The 27624-nt window shown below is 44.6% G+C and overlaps 1 protein-coding gene across 3 annotated transcripts; it reads left to right on the top strand.

Moving 5' to 3' along the window:
• On the top strand, window positions 1–26076 carry MAP3K14 (mitogen-activated protein kinase kinase kinase 14). 3 transcript variants are annotated; one of them, XR_014619110.1, is made up of 17 exons: window positions 1–78; window positions 6674–6946; window positions 7517–7586; window positions 9461–9671; window positions 9794–10402; window positions 11416–11553; window positions 13947–14076; window positions 14783–14914; window positions 15331–15435; window positions 16152–16315; window positions 16704–16854; window positions 17531–17881; window positions 19013–19119; window positions 20486–20630; window positions 21221–21321; window positions 22344–22583; window positions 22802–22926. XR_014619110.1 is itself a non-coding variant. In XM_084301379.1 (16 exons), the coding sequence occupies exons 2-16, from the start codon at window positions 6694–6696 to the stop codon at window positions 22964–22966; spliced, it is 2832 nt and encodes a 943-aa protein (XP_084157505.1). In that variant the 5' UTR covers window positions 1–78; window positions 6674–6693; the 3' UTR covers window positions 22967–26076. The 3 variants fall into 3 exon arrangements, 1 of the variants encoding a protein (XP_084157505.1); XR_014619111.1 differs by having other exon boundaries at window positions 22201–22583; XM_084301379.1 differs by lacking the exon at window positions 22344–22583 and having other exon boundaries at window positions 22802–26076.
• Window positions 26077–27624: the final 1548 nt, after the last annotated feature.

Raw genomic sequence — 27624 nt, 5'->3', positions numbered from 1 at the left:
CGCAAGCCGGCCGCGCCTGTCAGTGTGCGGGAGCCGCCGACGGGGACGGAGGGACTACGGCGGGCCCCGCGCTCCGCGGTAGGTTGCCGGGGGAGGGAGCGGGGTGGCGCTGGGCACTGCTCGGGGCCGGCTGGTGGCGGGGGCAGCGACCCTGGAAGCAGCCCCGGCAGGGCGGGGGGCACCGAGTCCGGAGCTCCCCGGTGCCCCCTGTTCTGCCGGGGCTGCTCCCGGTTCGGCAAAATGAGGCCCGGTCCCTTAAACCCCGGGGCTGGATAAAAAGGGAATTACCCGCCCCTTGGCCCTTCTTTGGGGCAGGAGGTTCTGGTGCTGCTCTGCTGATGAATCGGTCGCCGCTGTGGTTGAGCTCGGTGCTTCCTGTCTGCCTGCTGGGGACGCGCGGGGGGCAGCACCCAGCAGCCCCCGAATTTCTTTCACGAGGTGTTTATTCGTGCTCCTTCACGGGCAAGAGCTTGCACCTTCTGGGCCGTGACAGTAGCGATAAGAGCAACCGGGCCGGACTTTGAAATGCGTGTCTGTAGCGCGCCGCTTTATTGCCTTTTAACCACGTTAAAATCTGTTATTGGCACCGCCACCAGATTCCTCTGCAATGAGTCATTTGCTATTAACTATTAAATTTTAACTGTTAAAAGAGAGACCGAACCTTCGCACAGCATGCTGTGAAGAAGCGATATAACAAGGGAGCCTGTGGCAAACAAAAAACCTGAAGGATTTGCAGGGCCTGACCCGGCATCGCTGGGCTTAGCGAGCTCTGCCGCTGTCCTGAATCTTGTTTCAGCGCTCACAGCGGTAACAGGCAGAGCTGAGCCCTTGCTGTGGCAGTGATGTGGTCCCTAATTATCCCTCTGGCTGCTAACGGGAAGGAGCCAAGCGTGACCATGCTGTCCCTGTAACTCGCCTCCTGCAACTTTTGAGGTCGGTGGCAAGCACCAGGCAAACCTGGGAGAGCGGCAGGCTCCGAGGAAAAGGGACGTCGGTCTGCAGAGGGTCTGGAGGTGCTGGGGAAGAGGGGGTGTGAGGGAACCACGCCGTCAGGAGGGTGTGTGGGGGACCAGACGGAGGCCTCGGCACGTGGGGCTTGGAGCTGTAGGAAGCCGGGCTTTGCTCGTCACGTTTCAGCAGCATCGGAGCACAGGGCACTGAAGAGGACAGAGCACGTCTTGTCGGAAAGGTGCTTCTTGCATGCTGTAGTTAAGATGGAGTTTTGCTCAGGATGGGCAATTAGAATTTGCTGTGGTCAGTTCCTACTTCTACTTTATCATATGATAATAGTTAAATTCACAGGACTGATTGTAAATTAGGATTGCATAGAAATGCTTCTATGCTAAATTTGACAAAGCTTTGGGTTTTTGTTTTTTTGCTTAACATTTCGTCAATGGTGCCTTACATAGCACTACAATTATAGCCTTACATGACGTTTTTATAAATGTGCATTGAAAATTTCAAGCCACAAAACAATTATAATTGTAATAACTAGTAAAAACCTGGACCTGCTGACTCGGGCAGAATTGATTTTAATATATGTCTGTGGTTAGTGCTGGAGGTTGTCCATCTAGGTGCTTCGTATACCTTCTTGCTGTAATTTAGGAAATAGCTTCACTCCACAAGTGGGTCTTCAAAACCAGGCTGTTGTTAAACGGTGTCCTGAGTCTGCCAGGCCAGAGTTCGTTCGGATGCTTTCTGTAAGACTTGTTTGCAAAGCAGCTTGGAAAAATTGGGCACCTTGAATGAATGAGAATGCAGTGATGTTTATAAACTCTGGGTAAATGGTGTTATTCTTATCTTTGTTTAAGAGCATGGAAAGAATTGTTAAGGGGTGAGCTGTTCTCAAGCTTGTACTCGAGGAAATGAAGATAGATGTGTTTAGATACTTACAGAAATTCTGCTGATGGTTAAACCCAGTCAAATATTTTTCCTGCAGACTTTGGAACCAAACTATTGCAATATACTACTGTCTGGCAACTAAAAAGAAGTCGAGGCTCATTATCGTGCTGTTTACAGTAAGCAATATAAATGGCTGAAACGGGATTTTGAAATATTTACTATCCAACCACTTTAAAGAATATGTTGACATATTTATTATCGTTTGTAACATAACTTAAACATAACGCTGATAGTGAAATCCTTCAGACCGAGAGTTCTGCGGTGGTTTGGCTTTACCTGGTGGCCTTCAGGTGCAGGTGTATGCTGCAGCACCTGGCAGCACGTGGGACACCGAGAGGAACCAGGCAGGTTGTCTGGAAGCCTGCTGGACAGGCAAAAAGATAACGCTGTGTAGAGCAGGAGGAGGGAAAGGCTGTGAGCATCCTGGAATAGTAACTGCTGCTCTGACTCACCAGCAGTTTAATCAGCCAGACGCTCTATTTATTTTTACTTTGGAACTCTTAAATACTTGAAGTAAGTCTTTTCCTCTTAAACATATTACCTTACAGTGGCGTTAAGTGTGTTTTAAGATAGGGGTGTGTGTTGATTACTACAACTTTTTTCTTTTAGTCCCTTCTGAGACAAATTGAAACCTCTCCCTTGCTGACAGCACTGAGCTTGTTTAAATAACAACCCCAGGCCCATGCTACAATAATATGCCTTAAACTGACACAGCCAAAAACGGAACTGTCTTAATTTCAGTTCCATCTGAAACGTGGCAGGCAAGGAAGCTCATCTGCAGCATCCGAGAAGAGACAGACAGCAGCAAGGAGGCAAGAACGAATGGAAGTGGTACCTCGGGTGCAAGAGTGTTGTGTGTGTTTCCATTCCTTAGGTCCCAAACCAGATCTTTAGCGTGATTCGTTTTATTAACAAGCGTCATCTATTCTTCTTTTTTCCCCAGTGAAAACTGTTTTTTGGTAAGGCGTGATGTCTTTGACTGATGATTTTGTAGCTAATACTCCAGACGGATCTTTTTGGTTGCAGACTTGGCTCGCTCTTGACTAACCATAGCTCCACCAGCAGGTATTGGGACTTGCAGGTCCCCGTGTGGTGCATGCTTTTTCTTTTCAGTTGCTCTTCCCTGCTCTAGTGATACATGAATTCCTTGCTCTACCTTGCTGTTGCTTTGTGGTAGTGGTCAGCAATGCAACGTGATTTAAAATGCTAGTTGTGTTGTTTTAATAAACCAATAGCAACTGCAAAAGAGAGGATTAGCCTAAGTTAATATATTGTTCATCAAACTCTTCTCAGTAAGGAAGTGGGAAACCTCACTGAGACAACTTGATTTTTTTTTAAAACTAAATGTCAATGTGAAACTGCTGCTGAACGTTCACACTCAGACTAGGAGAAGAAATCTACGTACTTAGAAGCTGACCTATGAGGTCTAATGCATATTTTAAAGCTCTTTCCCAAGTTCTTCTTAAAACTATAACAAAATGTTAACCGAAATTCTCCAAAAAGCTGTTGGCAAGGAAGATTTGACTGATGCAGACCAAGCAGGATTGCATATTAATGGTGTGCTGCAGGGTGCTTTAGAGCTGAAGAGGTATTTGTGTTATTTTTTTTTCACCTGTGAGTCTTTCTATGTAGAGCGTAACTTCATGAAACACAGAAATGTACTTTTAAGGTCCCTGCTACAAACAGCTTCCAGCAGAAAGGCCAGTGTTGAGATGGAGGAGCCAAAGAGGGTGAATGGGGACTTGGTTTTGGACAGGCAGGGGAGGGAGGAGACTTTAAAGGAGCAGAAAATGTATGGTTCTCTCGTGCATTAATATTGCTGAGTGTCTCCTTCGTTCTGAGTCCGTATAGGCCTTGGGTGGCCTTAGCCAGGACACCAGTTTCTCACAGGCAGTGCTGGAGGGAGGAGTTGCCGCTGCCATCGGGCTGGTGCCTCCACAACACAACTGATACCGTGTTTGGCTTTCATTCTGTAAAAATGCACTTTCTTTTTTACAGCAGTGAGAACTGACATTAGTTAATGAGATGCGAGCTTAAATCTTAGTGAAGTTAAGGAGCAAGGGGCCTATCAGACAGCTAGCAAAAGCCCTTTGTGGGCTGGGGGCGTAGCATGCACGTTTATCTGCTGTATCATTACCTGACTTCTCCTTTCTTTTCTCCTTGAAAATAACGAGCCCGTACACATGTCTACATAAGGAAGGAAGTTGGGGATATTGAAAACAAAAGTCACAGTTGAGTCTCAGTGACTTGGATGAGTGAGACGAGGCCTTGAAAACCAGAGAGGCAATTCTGGGGCATGAGGCAGCGGCGACCCCCCAGCCCGGCAGCGAGGCTCCCGGTGCTGCACATCTGTAGCCCGTACAGGAAACCCTGCTCATCCTGGGTGGTGGCGAGTTCACAGGCAGCCGAAACCACAGCTCCAGCGTGTCTCTTGTTGGGCAAATCCCGTTCTTAATGGTCTTGCCGAGGAACCTCGGTACCCGCTCGCTGCATTGAAAGCTCCTGCCTGGAGCTGCACTGCGCAGAGCTACACCTGTGGGGCTGGGCGCGGGGACCGAGTGCCCATGTCCAAATTGTTGGGGCTTATCTCTGCGGCTTGCACAGCGATGAGTCTCGCCTGTTCGGTTCTGAATATGTAGCTCCGAGAGAAGTTATGCTTCAATAATTATTTAAAAGTTCTGGTTTGGTTTTCATCCCAACTTCTGCCAAGCGTGCTGTGCTGTACGTACCATCAGAACAGTTGGGTTTTTGGTCCTTGCAGGGTCCTGCAGACTGTATGGCAATGGTTAAACTGGGCTGGGCGTGCAGCTTCTGTGCCTACACAGGCTTGCAGACCTGAGTCACACATTAAACTGTCTGAGCACCGGCTGTTGCTTACACTAGCTACCTCCTATTTTTTTTTAGTCGTTGGGTGAGCTATGTACTTTGTTGACTTTAATCTCAGTGAAGTTTCCTTGTTATTCTTTTCCATTTCAGAGGGTGGCAAGGACTTACAATTTTGTTTCTCCCCTCCCTCTGCTGTCTTTTAACTAAGCTGAGGAGTGATTTGGAGGATTACAGGTTTTCAGAGATGGGGATGGGTTTGCACTGCGATCTTTGAAGGTCCTTGAAGGTGAGGGGAGGTTAAGGAGGGACAGAGTTAATGCAAATCAGGAGAGAGTGAGTGTAAAAATAGCTCTGAACTTGTCAGTTTGCTCACTGGTGGCTTGGTTAGTCATCTGGCAGGCTGGCTTTCTGCTGCTCCAAGGGATTATTTTACAGCACTGAGATTTGACATAATTTCTGTAGAGAAGAGGGAGAGGGATGGGTGTAATGAGTGGGATACTGTCATCAGCACTTCTTTTGCACAGCAGCTGTTCTCTGTTTAGCCGCTGAATGTGGTCATTGTTGACTTTCCTTGTATACCTGCCAGGTTGTTAGGTGACTCATTTACAAATCACACCAAGGTTTGTGCACTTGGCTCCCAGGCCATTCCCTTCCCCTTCCCTCGGTGGCCCTGTAGGCACTGAGCTCCCGCTGGTGCTGCATTTGTCACCGTCCAGTGACAAAGAGCTTGTCTGGGTGAATGTCTTGTTGCCCCAGGCAGCTATTCAGGGGAAAAAGGGGAAAGAAAAAAAAAAAAAAAAGACAAGAAACTCTGTGGTGTAGATTTAAACTGAGGAGCCTCAAAGACCTGCTCCTGTAATAGTTCTGTGATCTTGTTTTGGTTGGCCTTTGTTCAAAAGTCCCTGCTTCTCATCTCATATTGGGTTTGTGGTAGTTAACACCTGTTAAGGTTTCTGAATTTCCATGGGTTGTTTAATGATGGAAATAGTCATTTTAAGATTTTACACTTGAACCGTGGGAGAACAGAAGAAGGAAGCAACCTGGGTGGTTAAGGGGTGATCAAGCATGCTCTGGTTTCTGGGTTAAACTCTGGTTTCTGGGTTAAAAGAAAGCTGCTATGGCTTAGCTTTTCCAGAATCCAGCTTGGGGGTAGCGGGGGCCAAACCAAAGCTGTGTTTGTGCTCCCTGCTCAGCCCCCTCCCTGCCGTGCTGCTCAGCTATGGAGCTGCTCCCTGCCAGCATCTTCTCCAGCACCGACTCACGTTGGTCCAACAGGCTGCAAGAGCCTTTCTTTTCTCAGACTCGTTTGTGGTTGACCAAGGATTTCAGAAGTTATTGGCAATTAAGGGGAAGGAAGGTGGAGAGGGAGGAGTTGTGTATGGGCAGGCTCGTTGCCTAACCTTTTTCATTGGAAGGAAAAATGGGAAATGGATTCCAGGGCAACTGAGTACAAGGAGGAAAGCAATTAACAGCATTTTATGACCATTTTGTGTGCTGCTAGGGCTTATTGTAATTTCTCCTAGTACACTCTAGGAGAAAATCTCCCATGTCTTTGCTTCTTTTTTTTTTTTTTTTTAATGTATATTCTTCCTGTTTAGTGATACAAGAGTTCCCTCTACTATATGGTTTCATAGTTTGCATTTAAGCTGAGGGAATATACCAAAAAATAAACTTCCCTTTGAAGCTTGTATAGCCTCAAGTACTGAAAATAACATCGACTCTTCAGATCTTCAGTGGTACAAGTCAGGGATGGAGCACTGGCAGTCTTGGGTTCATTTTCGGTTCTGTGCTCAGAGGTTGGACAGGACCTTGGTTTGGTCTGCATTGTGTGTTAATTCGATACCTGCAGCAGGCTCCTGTTTCTCTTGAACCTGAAGCTGCTTCTGCCTGTGAAGTTAATAATTTTGACAAGTGTTTTGCTTTGTTTCTTTTTGTTCTCTACCAGTGACTCTCTGAACCTGTGAAATGGCAGTGATGGGAATTACGTGCCAAGGAGCTCCTGATCCAACTGTCAAGCATAAGAAGGAGCTCACAGCTACAAAGGGACTGAACAAGACAGTGAGTGAAAAGCAAAGTAGTGTTTGCAAAGTAGAAGATTCGAAGAAGGGCATCTTTCATAGTCAGTGGAAAATCCTGAATGATGTAATCACCAAAGGAACAGCAAAAGAAGAAACAGAAGGAGGCTGTGCATCAATTTCTATTATTGCCCAAGCAGAATGTAAGTAGCAGGGAGGTTTGCTGTTCATTGAGAAAAAGGAATGTGTAACGCGGTGTGAGATTTCACTCGCTTTGCACTCCTGGAGAGTTGAGCTGAAATCTATTTGTAATCCCATATGGGGTGGAGTTGATGACACATCCCAGTCTCTATTTAGGAAGCTCATGAAATCTCTTAATAATGTAGCAGCATCCACTGAATAAAGCAGAAAGACCAGCATGTGGCCATTGCACCTAGCTTTGTTGACTAGAAATCTATGTCCTTCATTTGTTCTTGGCTGACTTCTGAAGGGTGTTCTTAAAAAAATAATAATAATAAAATAAATAAATAATTAATAATAAAGGCTTTTGGGTGGGAAATAGCTGGGGGTCAGGAGATCACAATGCTGGGGAGCTATATCATTCCAGGGAAGAAGGGATGTACTGCAGGCAATGTGGCACGCCTGTGTGATGATTTGTCTAGATCACTGTTTGGTTTAGCAAGTTGGGAAAGGTGTTTCTTAGTTCGGTAGTTAACAGAAGAGGGCTTGCGTGATACTGAAGATGTGTGATGATCCTGTTTTCTTTCACACAGGTGAAAACAGTCAGGAATTCAGCCCCACTTTATCAGAGAGATCTTTTATTGCTCATACTAAACGTTACAGGTGAGAGATCTCTTAACGTGAACACCCACCTTCACTGTTGTGTGTGTTACCTTGTCCAAATCACACTGGCTCTGTGTGCTTTCATTTATGTTTCTAAAAGAGACCCTATCTGGATTGGCTTTAGTGTCTGAGGCTTGGGAGGAGCATGTCTTTCCTGAAGCGTCTTCCTCAAAGCCTTTCTTTATATATTTGAAGAAAATATAAGTTTAAGCACAAACTACTCAAAAAGCCTTGCAGTGTCTCATTGTCAATGCCAGCTGGTTTACTGGCCTTTGTAGTTTTCTGCCACTTTATCCAGGTTCTCAAATTTGTTTTGAAATCATGGAGTGTTTTTTGAGGTTCATGGGCTTGAAGTAGAAGGATTCAAGGGACAGTTTTGGTCTTTTTTTAACTGAACAGCACTGATGCTTTTGAAACTTCGTTACACCATCCTCTTTAAAAAGTTGTGGGAAGATTAGACTACTGCTGGGAGTTTTCATAAGAAAAAGGAACTGCTGCTTTTCTGGGGAGGATAAACAAAAGAGGATGAGAGAAGAGCTTTTGCTTAGTAACAGCATCAGCAACGGAGTTTTGAAGAGAAGCTGAAACAGATAAAAGGGGAGTAACCATTGCAAGAGAAAAATGGAGGTCTCTGGGACTTGCTTGTCTGAAGTCATCTGGGCATGAGCTGCCTTTTCTTCCATATGTGCCTATTAGGGCACAAGCTGTAGCTTTATTAAGCCCCAGCGCTCTCTTAAGTGGGTAACTGGGATATAGAATTAGGTTCTGCCTGTTCTCTGGAAGTTTTCAGACGCTGAATCTGACCTTGTGGGTTACATGGTTTGACACAGCACACTGACTTTGACGTTGTCCCACGAACCATCTGAAAAAATGCAGTGTGAACCATTTCTTAGGGGTTTGATGTGGAATGCACATCATGAGTATGTTCAGGTTCAAGGCAATGTGGTAATATCAGCACCCAGGCCTCTGGTTATGGGATCTGTTACCATTCAGTGGTGCGCTGAGACAACAGAAAAGATGGAGAGAGCAATGGCGACTGTGAGCTGCATCGCTGTTTAATAAAAACAAATGAATATACCACATGGATTAAAAGAACAATAATAATTTCTTCATTTGGAGATCAAATATCCTGTTTTCTCTTACAATTCAATTAAAAAAAAATCCAACTACCATGATTGCTATTGAATAACTGTGGGCATATTTTCCTTCTGAGAACTGCATCTGTTTGTATAAGCCCTCAGCTGTTATTCTGACCAGTGCTGTTTTATACACACACGTGCACACACACTGCTAGAAATGTTATTGTAGTATTATAATAATTAAGCTTTACATGCTAGAGTTTTCTAGCTTTTTGTAGCTGTTCCATTTTAGTGCCCTTCATCACCCTTTTTCTCTGCTGCAAAACCTATTTTTCTTTCAAATAGAGAAGATACTTATATTATGAGCACTTTTGTTCATTTTAACAAATATTTAAATATTACGTTTATACTTAATCTCTGTGTTCACTATAAAACATACACATAAACTGTCTCAGAGCAACCTGGAGACATTCGGTGCTTTTTGCTGTCTACTTTGCCCCTTAGTCTTGCTGTTCCTTGCAGAATTTGCAAAAACTGTGAGCCTTAATGCTTTGTTTCTGTCCCCACTCCCCGTATTTCTTCCTTGCAATGCCAGATATACTACAGTGCCTTGATTCTGAAGTTACAATTGCTACATATTAGAAGGCAAGAAGCTATGTTACAGTTCTCTATTCTTGACATCTCAGGAGGCAGAATTGCTATTTCTTGTTCTTGTTCCATCGGTCGTAATTGTTAACTGAGGGTGTGCTTTCACCATCAGATCTAAGAGACTTCATGCATTTTGGTTTCCAATAGCCGCTCAGACAGTCTTGATCAAATCCCCAACAATGTGGCCCACGCAACAGAGGGGAAAATGGCACCTACCTGTTGGAGAGGGAGGCATCGTGGTAAAACAAGAAAGAAACGTCACAAGAAACGATCCAAGCTGAAAATACAAACAGTGGCTGCTGGCAGGCGAGGTCCCAGAACTCCAGAACAAGAGAGCTGCACCCCAATTCCAGTCCAGGTGAGAATCCTTAGACCTTCCTCTTGCAGGGGTGGGACCCCTGCGAGCTCTTAACAATTCTTCTTTGAATTTTGGGTAGCTATAATGAGTTTACTCCTCAGCTGTTCTGGTTTGTTTTCTAGGAGGATGAAACACACCAAAGTACTCTTCTCAGAAACAATTTTTGGTTGTCAGAACTTAACAAGGATTTGATTTATGATCCGCTGCCATTTGAGAAACCTGAGAAAGTTCTGTCCACAGGCAAACTCCATTTACCAAAGAGCCAATACAAAACAGAACTGCACAAGCTGATAAGCCCTGTTCAGTGCCTTAATCACGTGTGGAAACTGCACTATCAAAGGGACAGTGTTCCACAGCCTGAAACTCTCCATCCCCTTCCATACAACATAATACCCCCTCATTTCCCACATCTGGACAGTCCTCTCCATCACATGAAACTGAATGCTCTGGAGACATATTTCCATGGCAATCTCAACTATCAAGACAGTGAGCATCGTTTATCTGGGCTAAACTTGGAATATAGTTTCCCCAACTGCGTCAACCAGTCCATGCAAAACAGTTCGGACAAGATTTCTGTGGAAGAATACTTGGTAGACGCCTTGAAGGGGAGTGTGAGTCTCGGTGAACCACAAAATTTAGCCAGCCTAGCCAAGACGTGGAGAGGAGGCGGTCTGGACCTGAAGGAACAATTTCAAAGAGCAGATGAAAACGAAGGCGTGCTACTTACTGAGGTGATCTTCTGATCCTACATACTAGTGTTGTGGTAGGCAGAGTTTCTCTTGGGCTTCAGAAGAGAGAGAACCTATATCCATGTATTGACTTCTGTAACATGACCGTGTTTTCTGTGTGGGTATTGATACGGTTGAACACTGTCAGTTAGAGGTAGATGCAACCTTGTTATTTGAAGGACATAAAGCCCTGTCTTATATTGGTGTCTCTGATTTGTTTTCTCATTCACAAAATATGCATGCTTATTTATGAGAAGTATTTCTGTGCATAGTCAGTCTTCAAAAACATCTTCTCTGTCTGTGAAAGAATCCAGTCCACTGAGGTGAACAGACAGCAATATTTTATTGGCTATAGTTCACCTGGATTGTGACACAGACAGAAAAATGTACCAGGGACCTATAGATTGCCAAAAGCATGTCTGCTGCCTGTGGTGGTAAACCAGTGAGTTACCCACTATCCCTTGCCAAACGCAGGACATGAGCACTACAAATGCATGAAAATCTTACAGACATGATTTATCTCTTACAAGTTCAGATCTTAGCCAGCTCCTTAAACTCCTATTAGAGCACTCTTCACTGGAATCAGTGATGACCCTATCAGTACAGTCAATGGAGTTCAGGGTGTTACTTACCTACCTGAAAATGTTTACGTTGAGATGTAAAGCACAATCTCAGTCAAGTGAGTATAAAAAAGGTGTAGCTCACACATAGATGCCTCAATTTAGTCAGATTAACCTTGTTTTGTTTGTAGAATTTATCTTCATCTTCACAGTCTTGCAGGTGAAGGGAATAGTTTGGAGCTCCAAAACTATCCAAACACGGGTGGTCTTTCTTTATGACAAAGGTGAATAGTCATTTAGGTGAAGTAGGGCACACACAAAAATCTGTCAGGTCCTCCCATATTGTGTCATCTCAAGCCAGTGGCAGAAGTAATTTTATTCACGGATTTTTAAAGAGTTATGGTATTATGTGCTTCCTTGCTTGCTTCATCTTGTTTTCTGATTTTTATCCCCTAGAAACTAAAGCCAGTGGATTACGAGTACCGAGAAGAAGTTCATTGGACCAAGTGTCATGGTTCCTTGGGCATTGGCTCTTTTGGAGAAGTCTACAAAATAGAGGACAAACAGACAGGATTTCAGTGTGCTGCCAAAAAGGTAATCTATGTGTGAGAAAGGGGAGGTTGTCTGATATAAGGAGACATAGGAGATGTGTACTGGATGTTAGGAAGAGTTTCTTCACAGAAGGGATCGTTAGGCATTGAACAGGCTGCCCAGGCAAGTGGTGGAGTTGCCATCCCTGTAGGTATTTAAGAAACATGTGGATGTAGCGCTTAGGGATGTGGTCTGGCAGGGGACTTGGTAGTGTTACATGGCTTGGAGGATTGTACCTGAAAATATTAAGGGTCTTTTCCAACCTAAATGATTCCATAATTCTGTAAAGAGCCAATGTCTTCTAATTCCACAGACTGTACAGTCACAGTGCAGTGGTTATGTCCAAGGGAAAGCTTCAAGGTGGTGGCATGGAGAGAAGCAGCAGACAGAGGTGTGCATAGTAGGGCAAGCTTAGCAATAAGAAATAGGCTTATTTGGCTTCAAAGTGTGTTAAAGGTATCTTGGTTTTTGCACTAAGACAGGCCAAAAGAGTAGAGATTTCAGGAAGATCTTAAGTGTGTTCTTAGTGTCTGCAGAGGGGAAAAAAAAACAGCTCCGAGTTGCATGCTTGTCTAACTATTCCCATCTTAAAACACACCCAGTATAAATGGAGACATGGCAGGTGTTTCTCTGTTGGCAACAGACTGAAGTAGGAAAAAGATCAGACAGTTGATAGGTACTCAAAAAGGAGAGAGCTTTCTCCTGTTCAGGGACTGTCATACCCAACACTGGCATGTTGTAAGGAGGTGATTCTGTTACAGGTGCAGCAAGGATATGTGTTTTTCCAGGAGTTGGCATAATAATCTATTGTACACCAAGTCATATGTCACTGTCGTGTGATGTGTGTGTAACTTGAATGAGGGTATTGATTTGTAGGCGGCCATGGGGTGCCTCAGAGGTGAAAGCAGAGTTATAATGGAAGTAGCTGATGAGAACGCAAACTACTTAACTTGAACTTAACACTTGAACAGTTTTATCACCTCTGTAGAACTGTTTCTCACATTACTCCAATAGAAAACTTTGAAAAGTGTGTGGGAAGTGAGTACGAAAATGTTATGTGAGAAAAGAATTGGAACTTGTATTTTTCAGTTTTAAAATGTTCGCTTTTTTTTTTTTGTTTACACTGGCATCAACTTGATGTATTGCCTGGTGGAAATACAGAAGTGGCAAGACTTGTCCAGGTTTTTAACCATTTCATTTTTCAGGTGGATAGAAACAAACATATTTAAAGCAAGTAGAAAATTATTTCTTGTTCTTCATCTTTATGCTTTACATGTGGAATTTTGTGGTACCATGACCAGTTTTTTTTCTGACAGTATGTAACTACTGAGTTTTATTATCCATCATGCAATTACGCTGTCTCAAGAGAAATAGCTGTTAGTAGTGGGGTCTGTTTTCAGGAAGGAGAGGTGATAGTGCTGAAAAGAAATGTATGAAGGTAGGAGATTCTTAAGTCTTTCTAAATGGCAATTACTTTTTTAATTCCTAGAGGATTTCAAAGGGTACTTCTGTAGATAAGAAGTGTCTTCTCAGGCCAAACTCCTAACCAGTGAGTTCTAATGTGCAAGTTGAACATTAAACTATGGTGTATTTCATTTCACGTAAGTAATTGTCTGGAATTACTGCTGTCTGCCCTTGTCAGAAGGGGACTACCTGACCTTCTTTCACCATACTTGGTGTTGCAAGCACCTGCTCTCAATTGTTGAGATTAAAGCAAACTGGCTATAGCTGGATTGCTGACAGTGAAGAAACATGATACATCTTTTTCCCACCAAAATCGTAATGACTCATGTTTTCCTTCTGGTCTTTAGCAAATTCTTGGTTTATTTTATTTGGCCAAACTCAGTGAATGTTTTTTCTTTAACCATTTTTCTGTGCAGGCTGAACACCACTAAAAAGGTGGTAGTGTATATCACTGCTTCAGGCATATTTCATATTCTCTCATATTTCACAGGAGCTGTGTCTGCCAAGTACTGCACCATCCTTAGAATTTTTTTTTTCTTCTTTCAGATCTCATGAAAGCAGAATGCTTAAGTTGTCAGTATTATCTTCTTAACTGAGACAGAAATTACCTTCCTCCTGAAGATTGCATGTAGTCTGTAACCAAAAGCCAGAGGAATTGCAAGCTGGCATCTTTTTTTATTATTACTTTATTATTTTATTTTTTTGATAAATCTTCACTTGGACACTGAGGATTTAGGGACTCCCTTTGTCCTTGTTCAGAGTTGATCTGTGTGTTGCCACTTAACTGCTGTACCCACCGATTTCTGAAACCAAAAGCTGTCTGTGAGTTTCCGCTGCTAGGCAGTGCAGGGCTCTCTGACGCAGGCACTGGGGAGGGACAAGTCTGTCAGGATGTGTCATGAAATTTGTTTGGTGTTTCTTTGTCACTCCAGGTACAAGTTGAACACTTCCGTGCAGAGGAGTTGACAACGTGTGCTGCAATAACCAGTCCTAAAGTTGTCCCCTTGTATGGAGCTGTGAAGGAAGGACCTTGGGTGACCATCTTCATGAAGCTGATGGAGGGTGAGAAAGGAACAGCCACAGTGGGAGCATCACTGTAGCTGTCAAATGCAGGGGACATTGATCTTCTCTTCCTCCTGCCCCAATTTTAAATTCTGTTAATTCTCCGGTGTATCTAAGTGTTCCTAGCATTAACTCCTGAGTGGGTTGGGATAGGTTTCTGTTACCCCTGCTGGTGTCTTTTTTTGGGGGGAGTCATTTCTAGTCCAGCCCCTCTTCCTTTCAAGATGCGTATCTCTCAAACACCAGCTGTAAATTCTCACTAAACCACATAGTTGGTGCTGTTTTTTGCTTTCACTTTTATTTGCATGGCACCATGTAAAGCACGTTGGACTAGAACAGGAGATGCTCTATAAGCAAATATAGATGGTTCCATGTTGCCCAAGGCTCCTTTTTCCAGCCAGGCCCATGGAAAGCACAGCCTGTGAAGGATGGCTGATGATCAGGAGCACCTAGAAGTGTCTGATCACAGAGTAGTTGATTTTAACACGAAGCACTACTGTTAAACTGATGCTAAGCAAAAGGATTCATGAAAGAGGCTGGTATCCACAGGCAGTAAGACCTCTGGGTATGAACAAAAGGAATAAACCCATGCGTGTAAGACAAGGGCTGTCAGGCCTGGCAGTTTTCATTTCTCCGTCAGAAACAAGGAATGTTGATGATGCTGAGAAGAACTTAACAGATACGGACTCTATGGATTCCTTTCTAGGTGGCTCACTAGGTCAGCTAATTAAGCAGAATGGCTGCCTGCCAGAGGACAGAGCCCTCAGTTATTTGGGCCAAGCATTAGAAGGCTTGGAGTATCTTCATGCTCAGAACATTCTCCATGGAGATGTAAAAGGTAGGATGCTATTTAAGGTATCTTGTTCTTCCCTTTTTCTTACAAGGTGCAAAGGGCTTGGAAATTGAGTTACTGTGAGTGTCTAAAGTTTATTTACTACATTTTCAGCTCTGCATTTGAGATTGGAGCTTAACTTAGTTCTATACAGCTGGGCTTATTGTGATATTTGTCACCTCTTCCTGTTGTCCAGTTGGTCTGACAGGCTGTTTGCCCAGGCCACTTCATCAGTGGGATAGAGGATAACTGGGATAATTATAGTTGTGTATGTGCTTGAGCCAGTGACACTCCATAGGAATAACAGACCTTGGTTTGGGCTCAAAAAAGTACCTCTGTGGGCTTTAGGCTTTGTATTGTGGCCACTCAGAGGAGGAAAAAAAAAAAAAGGAACTTACCAGTTAAAAACCTCTCGTTGGCAGCGGAAAATGTGCTTTTGTCTGATGATGGAAGCAGGGCTCTTCTGTGTGATTTTGGTCACTCTGCTCACCTTCATCCAGATGGCTTGGGAAAGTGCTTGGTCACAGGTAAGGTTTTTCTGGTGTGATTCTAAAGAATTGCCCTGCTGACTCATTCTTTCTTTTTGAGCATTCATGCTTGGCTAATCTGCAGGCAACCGTATTTTCCAGACTTAACATTTATTGACTCTACTGTGAAGTATGTCACTGACAGCTAAAAGGAATTTAGGTTTGGAATTCAGTTCTTATCTTCAAGTCTAGAAGGTTGTTGTGTTTATGTTGTTGTTAGTATTATATTTTTATCGAAAATTAAGTCAACCTACCCCCATTCAGCATTTTGTCCCTGCTGGACATCACATCCAAACTTACACGACAAGTCAGAGTTAGATTTTTAACTTCATTAAACAGCTGGGGAAGAATCCTGACCTCCACCAAAGGAAAAAATAATTGCTGACTTCTGGCAGTGAAACTTTACTTTGCTTCTTAATGCATCTGTTGGAAGAGATGGATATATTTTCTAACGCTGAGTTCACCAATGGCATTTGCCTCCCAAAAATGCTAGGAAGGGAAGTTTAATACATACATCTGCATATAAGGGATGAGACTAATGGGGGCATGTAGTTCTTGAACAGCTGACAGGAGTGCTTGATGCTGCTTTTTGGGTGAAGCTGACTTGTTTCTCACTTTAACTGAAAAGACAAGGAGGCTGCCTTAGGCTTCCCAGCAGTTGCACTGGAACAATTGTCTAGTTTACGTGCAGTGAATTTTCATTTAAATGGTTTTAGGGAACTATGTGCCTGGCACAGAAACTCACATGGCTCCAGAGGTGGTCATGGGAAAACGCTGCGACTCCAAAGTGGATGTCTGGAGCAGTTGCTGTATGATGCTGCACATGCTTAATGGGTGTCACCCTTGGACCCAATATTACAATCATCCTCTCTGTCTGAAAGTAAGTAATTCAAAATATGTCAAGTAAAAGGTACTTAGGCCTGTAAAATCCCATTATAATTAACTAAACAGCAGTCATTTTAGGAAGTCTCTCTGAGAGACAGTTCTAAGATGATGCTAACCTTGCTATGGCAGTTAATAATTTCTTACTCCATTTAGACTGTTGCATATTATACATTCTAGAGCTCTTTCTTTCCTATTCTGCTCATGACTTCGGTGTGAATTTTGAGTCATTCTACTCTAAAAAAAAATAATAAATAAATATACTGCTCAGGCCTCTCATGCAATGGTAATTTCAGTTGGAAGCTCTCTGAGGATGGGAAGAACCTTTCTGAAATCAAATGAAGCCTCTCCGGTCTAGCCTCTTTCACTTCCTGTTTGTTTCACAGATAGCTAAAGAGCCACCTCCTCTGAGGGAAATTCCACCTTCCTGCAACCCTCTCACTGCTGAAATTATTAAAATGGGTCTGGAGAAAGAGCCTGTTCAGCGAGCATCTGCATCTGAACTGAAAACCAAGACCAGTGTTGCACTTGAAGAAGGTAGAAATGTCCCATATATGAAGCTTCTTTCACATGCTGGTAAAGTGACCGGTTGTGTTAGAGTGGTCCTGTAGGGACATATCAGTGTGTTTTACCGATGTATTCTGGTGCCTGTTCAACATACCACTTGCACAGGCTTCAGCACTGATGTACATTTTGGGGTTGATAGCTTTTGCCCACATCCCTTTCTTTGAAATTACCCTGAAGTGACTTCTTTATGTTTCTCACCCAAATAAATTATTTCCTGTGTGCTGTCACATGCTCCTTCTTCCTTCTCTACTTGAAGCAGATGATGTTGTGCTTTACATGGGCTTGTTAAGGTGTGTGCTGTGGCTTGGCTTGTGCTCAGCTGATGTATCAAATGCATCTAGTGTGCTGGAGCCTGATATGCAGCAAAACTGAAAGCAGAGGTTTATTGCATCCTCAGCTGTAACTTATAGTTGTGATCTGGTCTTCCCTCTAAGACTGTCCATGATTTATTTCAACTTAATCCTCCTGAAAAGCTCTGTGATACAGTAAGAACTTGTGGAGATGATCTGGCTCTGTTTTCTGAAGAAGCTAAATTTCACATTTCACAGCATTTCACGGCAAGATACAGTTCTGAAACTTGTATTGTGAAGGAAAACCTTTACCTCTTTTCTCTGTATGACAATGTTTGTGTTCTCTGTTTTTATAGTGGGAGGTGTGACAAGCCCCTGGAAAGGCGAATACAGAGAGCCTAGACATTTATCTCTGAACAAAGAAAACAATCCACAGACATCCCTGTCCCCCACCGTGAGCCCAGTTTCTGAGACTCATTCTGACCCAAAATTGGCAGACAAAGTTTCTTGTGTAAGCCCAGTCTTACCACCACCACCTCTGGAACAAACAGAGGAGGTTGAGGGAACCCCTTGGAATGTGTGCAAGGAGTTATCTGGGATCTGGGATCCACCACCTCTCTCCTCGACTCCTCTCCCCCTGAAGAGTTGCAGCCATGTGGAGAAAGCAACAACCATTTCAGAACAAGAGCTTCAGCAGCTGGAAATAGGTAAGTGATGAGATACGTAGGGAATTCAGCTTTTTGCTTAAGAACATGATAAAAACACAGCTGCTTTATTTTGGCCTTTTGGCAGTTATTTTATTTCTTTGGGAATGTCATTTTGTTCATAGTGCATCTCTTGTTATATGAATGGTTTGCCCTTCCTTGAAATTATCAAAACTAGTAGCTCTTAAGCAACTAAACATGCCATGAAGGTAGTGGTCAGGATTTCCTTCCACTGTCTGACCAGTGTAGTGAACTTCTGTGGGAGGTGTGGGAACCTCTCAAAAAGCAGCCAGTTTTCAGATGTGTGCTTATGTGCACTATATAAACAGTCTCTGCAGTTCTAGTTTCAGATGAAGGTATGAATACTTCAAAAATAATTCTTTTAATAAAGGGATAAGCCTTTTGAATGGGAGATTTCAAACAAAGCAGTGTAGTTGAGGTCAGTCTATGGCATTGGAAAAGCTATACCCACCAGCCAACAATACAGAATCTGAAAACATGAGATTAAGTTCAGAGTGAAAAATCAGTGAAGTAATAGTCCAGTTCCATTACCTCAACCTTTCAATTCTTTATCCCATATTTTCTTGTCTTCATAACTGAATTGAAAAGTTCAAGCTAGAAAAAAAGTGTCTTGAAATGTAACTTGTCAGAGAACTGAGGAATATCATTGTAGGAGTTGCTGAGGGCTGTCTTTTTTCTCAGATGGCTTTGGACCTCCATCATCCTTGTCAGGTCTGGATATCATCAACACAAGTTAGTGCAAGAGCAGAGTACCTCAGATTGTCCCTTTCCCTGGTATGATGCAGATGGTCTAGAGTGAAGACTGAGAGGTGGCACAGTAGGCAAGAACTGGGAACTCCTGGGTGCAAGCCCTTTCTGACTTTTTGCATGTCACTGCACGATTCCTCTGTCCTTTCTGGCTCAGTTTCCCTATTTTCCTCGTGGTAGCAATACCAGAGGAATTATGTGTCAGGTAGTTTATAGACACCAGTGTCAGTGGTCATTATCTAACACAGAAGATTATTAAGATTATTGAGATTATTAAGAGTATTAATTGTTATAACTGGGATTGGAGCAGGAACTCACAAAAGGAATCACTTTAAATGTTTTCCTTCCCTTTCTTTCTGCTTGCAGAACTGTTTTTGAACAGCCTTTCACAGCCTTACTCGCTGGAAGAGCAAGAACAAATGCTTTCATGTCTCAGCATCGACAGCCCATTTGTGTCAGATGCCAGTGAGAAGGTGAATATACGTGGATGCTAGTTGTGTTACTGGGGGTGTGGAGGGGTCACAGGGTAACCGCCTCTGGAAGCTGTGACCAGTGAACATCTGGAGCTTTTCCCATTTCTTGTTGCTTTTGACATCTGTTTTTCTGCAGCATACTGGAGGGATGAAACTTTGTTCTTAGGCAATGGGGTATTTAGGATTTTAGTTGTTTTTCAGTTTGTTGTCCCATGATGATCCCTCTCTTCCAGTTGCTCTTCTGGGCTGTGTTTTCACAGTAAGCATCAAGTGTGTGGGTCTGGAAAACATCAGTGGCCTTGATCCTATTCATGTAGAATCAAGGAACTGAAGAAGTAGGGGTGAGCGAGCATAGGAACTGTACTGAGTTGGACCCAATGGCTGAGGATCTTCTTCCTGACCACTGGAGGGATGTTTAGGGAAGGAGCAGAAGTATGGGGCAGAACAGTAACCCTTCTCCTGGATATTCACTCCCAGCCTATGGATCTGATCTCCACAAATGTGTTTTAACCTACTCATACTAATGACCTGTATATTATTTAAAGACTAGGTTTAATTAATCGGTTGCTTTTACTCCGTTATTCATAAGGTAGGGAATACCAGTTAAAAACAAACAAACAAAAACAACAACACAGAATAAGCCTTGTTGTACCAGGAAGGATGTAATTTAATTGTAAGCCTTCAATCATTGTTTTCAGACAGAGAGTCCAAAATGGTGTAGCCTGCCATCTGCAGGAGTCATTTTTGAACGTGATCGTCTTTGCTTCCTATTTCTGTTCCTCTTCTCAGTATTGTAGTGCTTTCTGAGGAGAGTTGAGCACAGTTCTTTGCAGTAGTTCAGATGTTGATACAGCATGGGATGTGACTCTGCTTTTTTTTTCTATTTCTTTTGCCTAGCTCATAACCCTAACAACTGATGTGACTTTTGATGGGTCTTTACCCATAAGCTGTTGCTGTCAGATTGACCTCCCATGACTCTAAGATAATAGAGACTTTTCCAACAAGCACAACAATGCAGTTGTTTATGTAGAGTTACTGTTTTTTCTTGTGCATTGTCACTTAACAACATTAGATTTATCTGATGCTTTATTCTTCTGTCAGTATGATGAAACCCTTTTTTTCTTTTCATCCAACTCTTCAGCTGATAACTGATTTGATTATTGAGAATAGCTTTCTGTGTCTGCAAACTGTTGCATTGTTATACATCCCCTTTTCTAGATGGCAGGTAAATGCTGAGTAAGTCAAGGCCCAATCGCACATCCCTGTGGATTATTTTTTTTTCCCTTGAGGTTATTTTCATGTTTGGTGTCTCGTGGAAGCTCATGTTCTTTAGGAGCCTTTGACAGACTTGTGCTTACTTCTGCAGAACTCCATGAAGGCTTCGCATAGCTTGAGGGACACTATGAGCTCAGGGATTCATTCCTGGAACAGCCAGACAGATGGACAGAGCTTCAGCTTTAACAACCTACTGAATCGCAGCCGTCACACGGACACTCCTAGCTATTTCAATGGTGAGTCCATCTTTGTGAAGTCTGGATAAATGATTGGGTACAGCCTTCTCAGTATCTAGCAGATCTGGGGTATGGAGTCTTTGAATTCTTCATACCCTTCAGTTCCTGTGTCAGCACAGACCCTCCTGAAAGCATATGGGCTGTCAAGAGGCCAAGTCTGCTCCAGTCATAGGTGGGTGGAAGTCAAGTCTATATAATCCAATAAAAGCCAAAGAAGCTTCTGAACCCACGGAGTCTGATTCAGCTTTGTGCCTCGCCTTGTGCAGCTGCCATGTGCAAGACTATATGCCTTATAACCATAAATTTCTACGGAGTAATTTTGAGGGCATGTTGTACAAATCAGTATGTCTCTTCAGCTGCTTTCTTGCTAAATCCAGCTCTGCTCTGTGAGTCATTGTTTTCTTCAGCAATCCTGTGTGCCCTGCCAAGACCTACATAAATGAAATACTTGATGACAAAAAAAAAAAAACAACAACAACACAAAACACTGGTCTTTTGATGCCTGTGTATTGATAGTCAATTCTCCAATGTGGGACTGTGAAGTTGTTATCCGTACAGCAGAAGTTAATGACTTCTCTTTCACATTTCAGGAGTGAAAATCCAGGTCCAGTTGCTAAGTGGAGAAAATTTACACATCAGGGATTTCCAGAGAACAAAGGTGGGAGACATTGCCACTGGGATAAGCAGCCAGGTAAGACACAAAGCTAGGAGTTGTTTAAGTATGGCATTTTGTCAAAATGATTTCTTCTATCATGCAGCCTCATCCTGCCTTAAAATCAGTGAACCAGAAGTCTGTTCAGGGACCCTAATGATGTGTTTAGTTACATAACTTGAGTGCTGTTGTTGTAAGTGTGATACCAGAAGATACTTTATGAACTACAAACCACTGGAAATCATCATAGGTATCATAGTTCATAGAATCATAGACTGGTTTGGGTTGGAAGGGACCTTAGAGATCATCTCATTCCAACCCCTGCCATGGGCAGGAACACCTCCCACCAGCCCTGGCTGCCCCCAGCCCCATCCAGTCTGACCTTGAACACCTCCAGGGATGGGGCATCCACACCTTCCCTGGGCAACCTGTTCCAGTGCCTCACCACCCTCTGGGTAAAGTAATTCATCCTAATAACTTACCTAAATCTCCCTTCTTTTGGTTTAAAACAATTCCCCTTTGTCCTATCACTATCTGCCCATGTAAAAAGTCGCTCTAAGGCTGCAATGCAGTCTCCCTGGAGCCTCCTCTTCTCCACGCTGAACAACACCAGATCTCTCAGTATTTCTTCATATCTGAGGTGCTCCAGCCTCTGAGCATCCCTCATGGCCTCCTCTACACCCCCCTCTAACAGTTCCACATCGTTGTTGTGCTGGGGGCCCCAGACCTGGATGCAGCACTCCAAGTGGGGCCCCACAAGGGCAGAGCAGAGGGGGACAGTCCCCTCCATCCCATGCTGGATGTCCAAGATGCAGTTGGCTTATAGTTGTTGAGCTCCATCTTAAAAAGTACCTGTGCTCCAGTTTAAAAATCCTTCTCTTTGACTAGAAAGATAACTTCTTTCCCCTCTGCTTATAGAAGAATCACTCTGACCTTTTCTTCAAGAGCAGTAATACCAGCTAAGGGAAACAGGCTGTGTTTGGCTGTGATGCTTCCTGCTTGTTAATGTGGAGGAGACGCTGGCAGACTCCAGTGAACCCCACTATGGGCCTTTTTGGCAGGACCTGAAAGAGACTATGGGTGTCTGTGGGACCAAGACTCATCCAAGTGTAAAATGTGATCATCTCTAAACAAAGAGGTTGCAGACGTCCAGAATGTGTTTCACTGCTGTTGGTTCTCTTTGGAGTACATCATTCTTGTGGACATCACAAAGCAAAAGGTTACCAGCCCACAGACGAACTGGCAGTGCCCAAATGCAGCCGGTTCAGAAAACACCTGCAATGGCCAACGACCTCAAGGAGGCAAGTTAGCAGCAGGTTGAATGCTATTAGTCCAGTTTCTGAGATACTTTCTAATGAGATAATCTATTTCAGGATCTTTCTGCCAGTCACAAGCTTCTCTCCTGCAGCTTTTCTTGAGTGGTGATGTCATTTGCCAATCAGGCTGGGTTAGTTAATGGGTTATTATGCTCTGAAAGAGGCTTGAAGTGGCATTCAGATTAATTTGTTCTGCTTCACAGGTACGGGTCCCTGCCTTCAGTCTGGTTACCAAAGAAGGCCAGCCAGTGCACTACGACATGGAGGTCCCCGACTCCGGTATTGAGCTGCAGTGCACCCTTGCCCCTGACTGCAGTGTCAGCTGGACGTGGAGAGTCAAACACGGTCAACTGGAGAACAGGCCGTGAGGCTGCTTCTGCAGTGGAGGTTTTTACCTTGTTGAAATACGGAATTGCAAAAGCTTCCAGCCACCCCTGCCATCAAGCACCACGCACAGTTGCTGGTGTTTTGTGCTGAAGTAGGATAGCAGTTCAGCAGTTCACTGCTCTCAGGCCTCACTTCTGTTGTCTGCTCTGATCCAGTTCCAAGACATGTCCTGAAGCTTAAATGTTCCCCAGAACAGTGGGAATTACTTGTTTTGGGTGTGTGAGATTGAGCTTGAGAATGGTACACGAAAATTCCTGCTTTTCAGAGGAATGTGATTGTGCTTTTCAGGAGCATATGGGGATTGGATGAGAGCTCCCGTTGCTCAGCCTCTGAGGTGAAGCTGGTAGTTCCTGGGCTTGCTCAAAGGAGGTGGAGGTTGAGTATCTTCAGTGCAGCTGTGGTTGTTTGTGCTGAGGGGAGCTGGCTAACTTCCTTCTAGCTGGAGGAAAAACTTAATGTTTCTGTAGGCTTTGGGTAGCATCATCTCTACCTCAAGCCTTCTACATGGGGAAAATTGACAGCAGTAACTAGCTGGGTGCTTGGTTTCACCTCCCACCCTTCCCCGCAGACACTTCCTTCTTGAATCAGAAAAGAACTTTGTTCCCAGAAAGAGCTTTGCTTGCAGCTCTCATCTTCTGAATCTCCTCCCTGACATAGGAGCTGGTGCTTCCCACTCTGTTGTTGCTACCAACGAAGGGAGTACACGGTAGGGCAGGAGGAACGTGTTCCGTGGTGGGCAGGGTTGTGCTCCTCAGCCCCGTTTCCACCGCTGCTGCTGCTGACTTGCTGCGACTTCACAGGAGCTGTCCTTGTCCGCACAGCTCCCCCTGGAGGGGGCAGGACAGCAGCTCCATCAGCTCAGGCAAAGTCTGAATTCTGCTGCAGAACTGTTTTCTTAGATCCCACTCCCAGCTACCAGTCCTGCCATCCGCTCAGCCCCTCCGCTGGAGATCAGTGTCCCGGTGCTGCGTGGCGTTAGCTCAGTCCGTCTGCACCAGCACCTAAAGGCTGGTACCAGGCTTCGTATTCCTCCCCTCACGTCAAAACATGTTAATAGAGCGGGACGGGCAGCTGGGCCCACAATGCCTTAATCATTGGTGAACTTTTTTTTGGTGATTATTTTTTTGTAAAGTATACAGAAACTGTATGTGTCAAGTTCAGACGGGCGGGTGTTGCTAGTCCTTCTGTAACCCAGAACAAAACCAGAGGGAGGCGTAAGGTACTTGGGTGCACTCGTTCAGGGCTGCTCAAAGCCCTTGTGTGTCTGCAAACAGCAAACCGATTTGCTGGTGTGCTGTGCCTCTTCCAGAATGCTGGAACCACAGCGGCCGCAGAGCCGGGGCTGCTGACACCCAGGCTGAAGAGAGGAGCAGCTCCCAGGGAGCAAGGTCAGCCGTGCCAGATCCAGGCTGGTGTTGGGAGATGCAACGAGGCAGGAATGTCTGCAGGTTTCTCAAGTGAAGTTCACTTAAAACAGCTGGGAAAAGTTAAGCTCTGGACCTCCCATTCTGAGGACTAGTGACCTGCAATTGATACTCTTTCCCTTTGGTCTCCCAGAATATTGGCTGGTTTTGCTACGCTAGGTGTTGACATCCTTAACCAGGAAACTGAAGTTATCATGCAGTAGAAAAGTGGAACTCTTGAAGAAGTTAAACCTGTCACCACTGTGCGTATAGTCTCTTATAGCACTTTTTTGTTCTAAAGCACTTAATGAATTGTCCAAAATAAGTATATCTGAAATGCAGCCACATTAAGAGTCTTTTTAGTAAACAGTTAAAACATTATGCACACCTTTTCCAGGCAGGAGTGGGGAGGAATAGGGAAGTTGGCACAATTTTTAGCCATAAGCTACTACAAGTTCTAGGCTCTGGAGCAACAGGGATCGAGATGCCTTGCAGCATTCCCAGGAGCTCCCAAGCAGGTGTTGAGTGCAGAAACCAAACTTCCTGCACTTGGCACCCTCCTCGGGCTTCCTCTGAGGGGGAGAGGAGAAAAACCTGTTGGCTGCTTCTAAGAAGAGTCTGTCATAATAACTGTTGGTGACGTGTCAGTGCAAAAGAATAGTCTGTTCCCTTCCTGAAGGCTGCACCTCACGGCTTTCACTGTCGTCCGCAAAGTGCCTCAATGTACAGGTGTGCGTTTTTGTACGTTGGTGTTAGACCCGAGTTCTGCCAAGCAGTAGGACAGGGTACAGCAGTCCTCTGCTTGCGGGACCTGTGAGCTTTACACTTCATCTATAGCATTAACGCTAGTCTTGGGCCACCTGAGTGGGTGGGTGAAAGGCAGGAACCCTTGTGAAGCCAGATCGTCTTTGCTGGGTAGGTGGAGATGTTTACGTTCTCCTGCGCTCTCACACCAGCATTAGCCAGTATCTCCATCCTGTTCATTTTGTCCAAAAACTTCAATCCTATTTTGCTGCCACCTCAAGCAAGAAAGTGAGGCTGCAGCCCTCCATGTAACAACCATTTACAGGGCAGCTGCTCAGAGGAGCAGGCTGGGGCGTCAGCTCTCCCTGCCGCGTGGGAAAGACGCTCCGGCTGATACCACAAACCATTGGTGCTTTTACTGTCCTGAAATGTGGTTCTGCTCTCGGAAGTATCTCCAGGGTTTTAATGTTTTTGCCACCTACCAACTTGGGATCTCAGCTCTCTCCTGCTGCTGGGACAGTTTCCTGTTAATTTGGCTGGTTGTTTTTGCTGTGACAGGCAGAAAAAGCCCAGCTTGCAGAAAGGCTGGCTGTGCAATACCAACAGGCAAGAAAGTCAAGAAAGTTTTTTTGTTATCCCTGTTAACATTTGTCTTAAATTGTGTGTAATAACATAATTAGGCTTTAGGACTGAATCCCAGTACAAGTTAGGGAGGGAGGACAAATAGTAATAAATACAGATGGCTCTTGTCATATAGCACCTTCCTTAAGGTCTTTGGGAGAAAAATCACCTTTGGCAAAGCAATACAAAGCTTTGGGATGGGCAGTACAGGCATGGGTAAAGGTGATGGAATGACTAGCTGGTATTGAATGAATGACACTTTATAAAACTGTGATTTCTTGAAATTAACATTTCAACCTGTATTTTCACAGAAAAAAAATAAAAGCTGGAAAAAAAAGGATTCTTTGTTTTCATGGTCGGGGGTTTGATATGTTGTACCAGAGAACACGAAGACTACCGAGTGTGGCATTTTCTTAAGAGGAGCCTGGTTTGAGTAACCTTCACCCTAGATTTTGGGGGGATGCAGGGAAGAGTCCTTTGTGGGTGTGAAGAGGCAGCAGTACCTTTGGCAGATCTGAGCACAGCATTTGCTGAATGTGTTGATGCTGCTCTGTTTCCCAGTTAAGCACATCGTCCCCTTTCCTCCTCCTGTTCCAGTTCTACGTCCTTGGCTCCATGCCCGAGCTCCCTGGTGGTTACAGGGCTGCCATGAGGCTTCCCAGCATGTTCTCAGCCATCTAGCTAGCTGGCATTCACATAACTTTGGATCGAGGCTTTCCTGTCTGAGAAAACAGGCTGATTTGCAAAAACTGTGGCTATTTGTGTCACATGAATGTGTCCCTGCACCACACTGAAGCTTTGTCAGTGAAATGATGCCCCCTCGATTTCCAGCTATCCTGAGTGCATCTCCTGTGCTGTTTTGACAAGGCCCAGGTTCAACTGATCAAGGGAAAGCAGAGGGCACTGCTCGCTGTTGCTTTATGTTCCAGGCAGGGGCTTTTGCTGTACAGGGGGCTGACACATCTTCCCCTCAAGAGTAAGAGAAATCACTCCAGGATCCTGAGGAATTGAGGTTAAGCAGATGATGCCGGAGGTTTGCCCACACCGTGCAGCATGGGCTTTGGCTCCCTCTTGGTGCAGAAGCTGCCTCCACTTGCACGGTGCCTTTCTGTCAATGCGGTGGACTGGAGGTGTGCTCACGGCCACGTCAGTGAGCGCATGAGATCAGCTACCTGAAATGGAAAACCCAAATTCCAGCCAACGGGTTGGGAGGCTGAGTTTTGCTATCATGTACCTGTTTGTACAGTGAACACAGAAGTCAGATCAGCTGTCCACAAAAAAAAAAAAAAAAAAAAAAAAAAAAGGTGCATTGATTGCATTTGGGATTTCCTAGACTTCCCTGTAAAGACATGGGTCAGCTTTGGGAAGCAGCCCTTGTCTTTGAGGACAGCCCAGCTGAGAAGCCAGGTTGTGCCCTGGTGCAGGACTGAGCCTCGCCCAGAGATGTCTGCAGCTCCGTGCTGGGGTTGGCGGGGGCAGCGGGTGCCTTCCCGAGCATCCTGGTGACAATGCGCACGCGCTCATGTGGGTGCCAGGGCCTGACAGCCGCCGCCTCAAGGACAACGCAGTTAAAGATGGGGGACTGTGCCTATGAAGTGTCGCAAGGCCTGGCTTGCCCTTCCTGTTGTCCCCTGGCACTTACTTTCTCGTGTTTTCATCCACTAAATCGCCCCTGCTGCCAGTCCTGCAGGCATGGACAAGTCAGAAATACATCTTCCACTTGCAGCAGTTCAAAGGAGCGGGGCCGCCACTCCCAGCAGCAGTTCCTTGTGCAGTTCATGTCTTACTGTTAGTAAAGCAGCAAGCGGCAGCTGCTGCACCCAGCCCGCGAAGGCTGGAGGTAGCCTGAGAGGCCTCAAACACTGGGACTT

Source organism: Netta rufina (assembly GCF_964035555.1).
Source record: "Netta rufina genome assembly, chromosome: 24".
NCBI classification, from domain to species: domain Eukaryota; kingdom Metazoa; phylum Chordata; class Aves; order Anseriformes; family Anatidae; genus Netta; species Netta rufina.
This window is presented reverse-complemented; position numbering and strand designations above follow the sequence as displayed.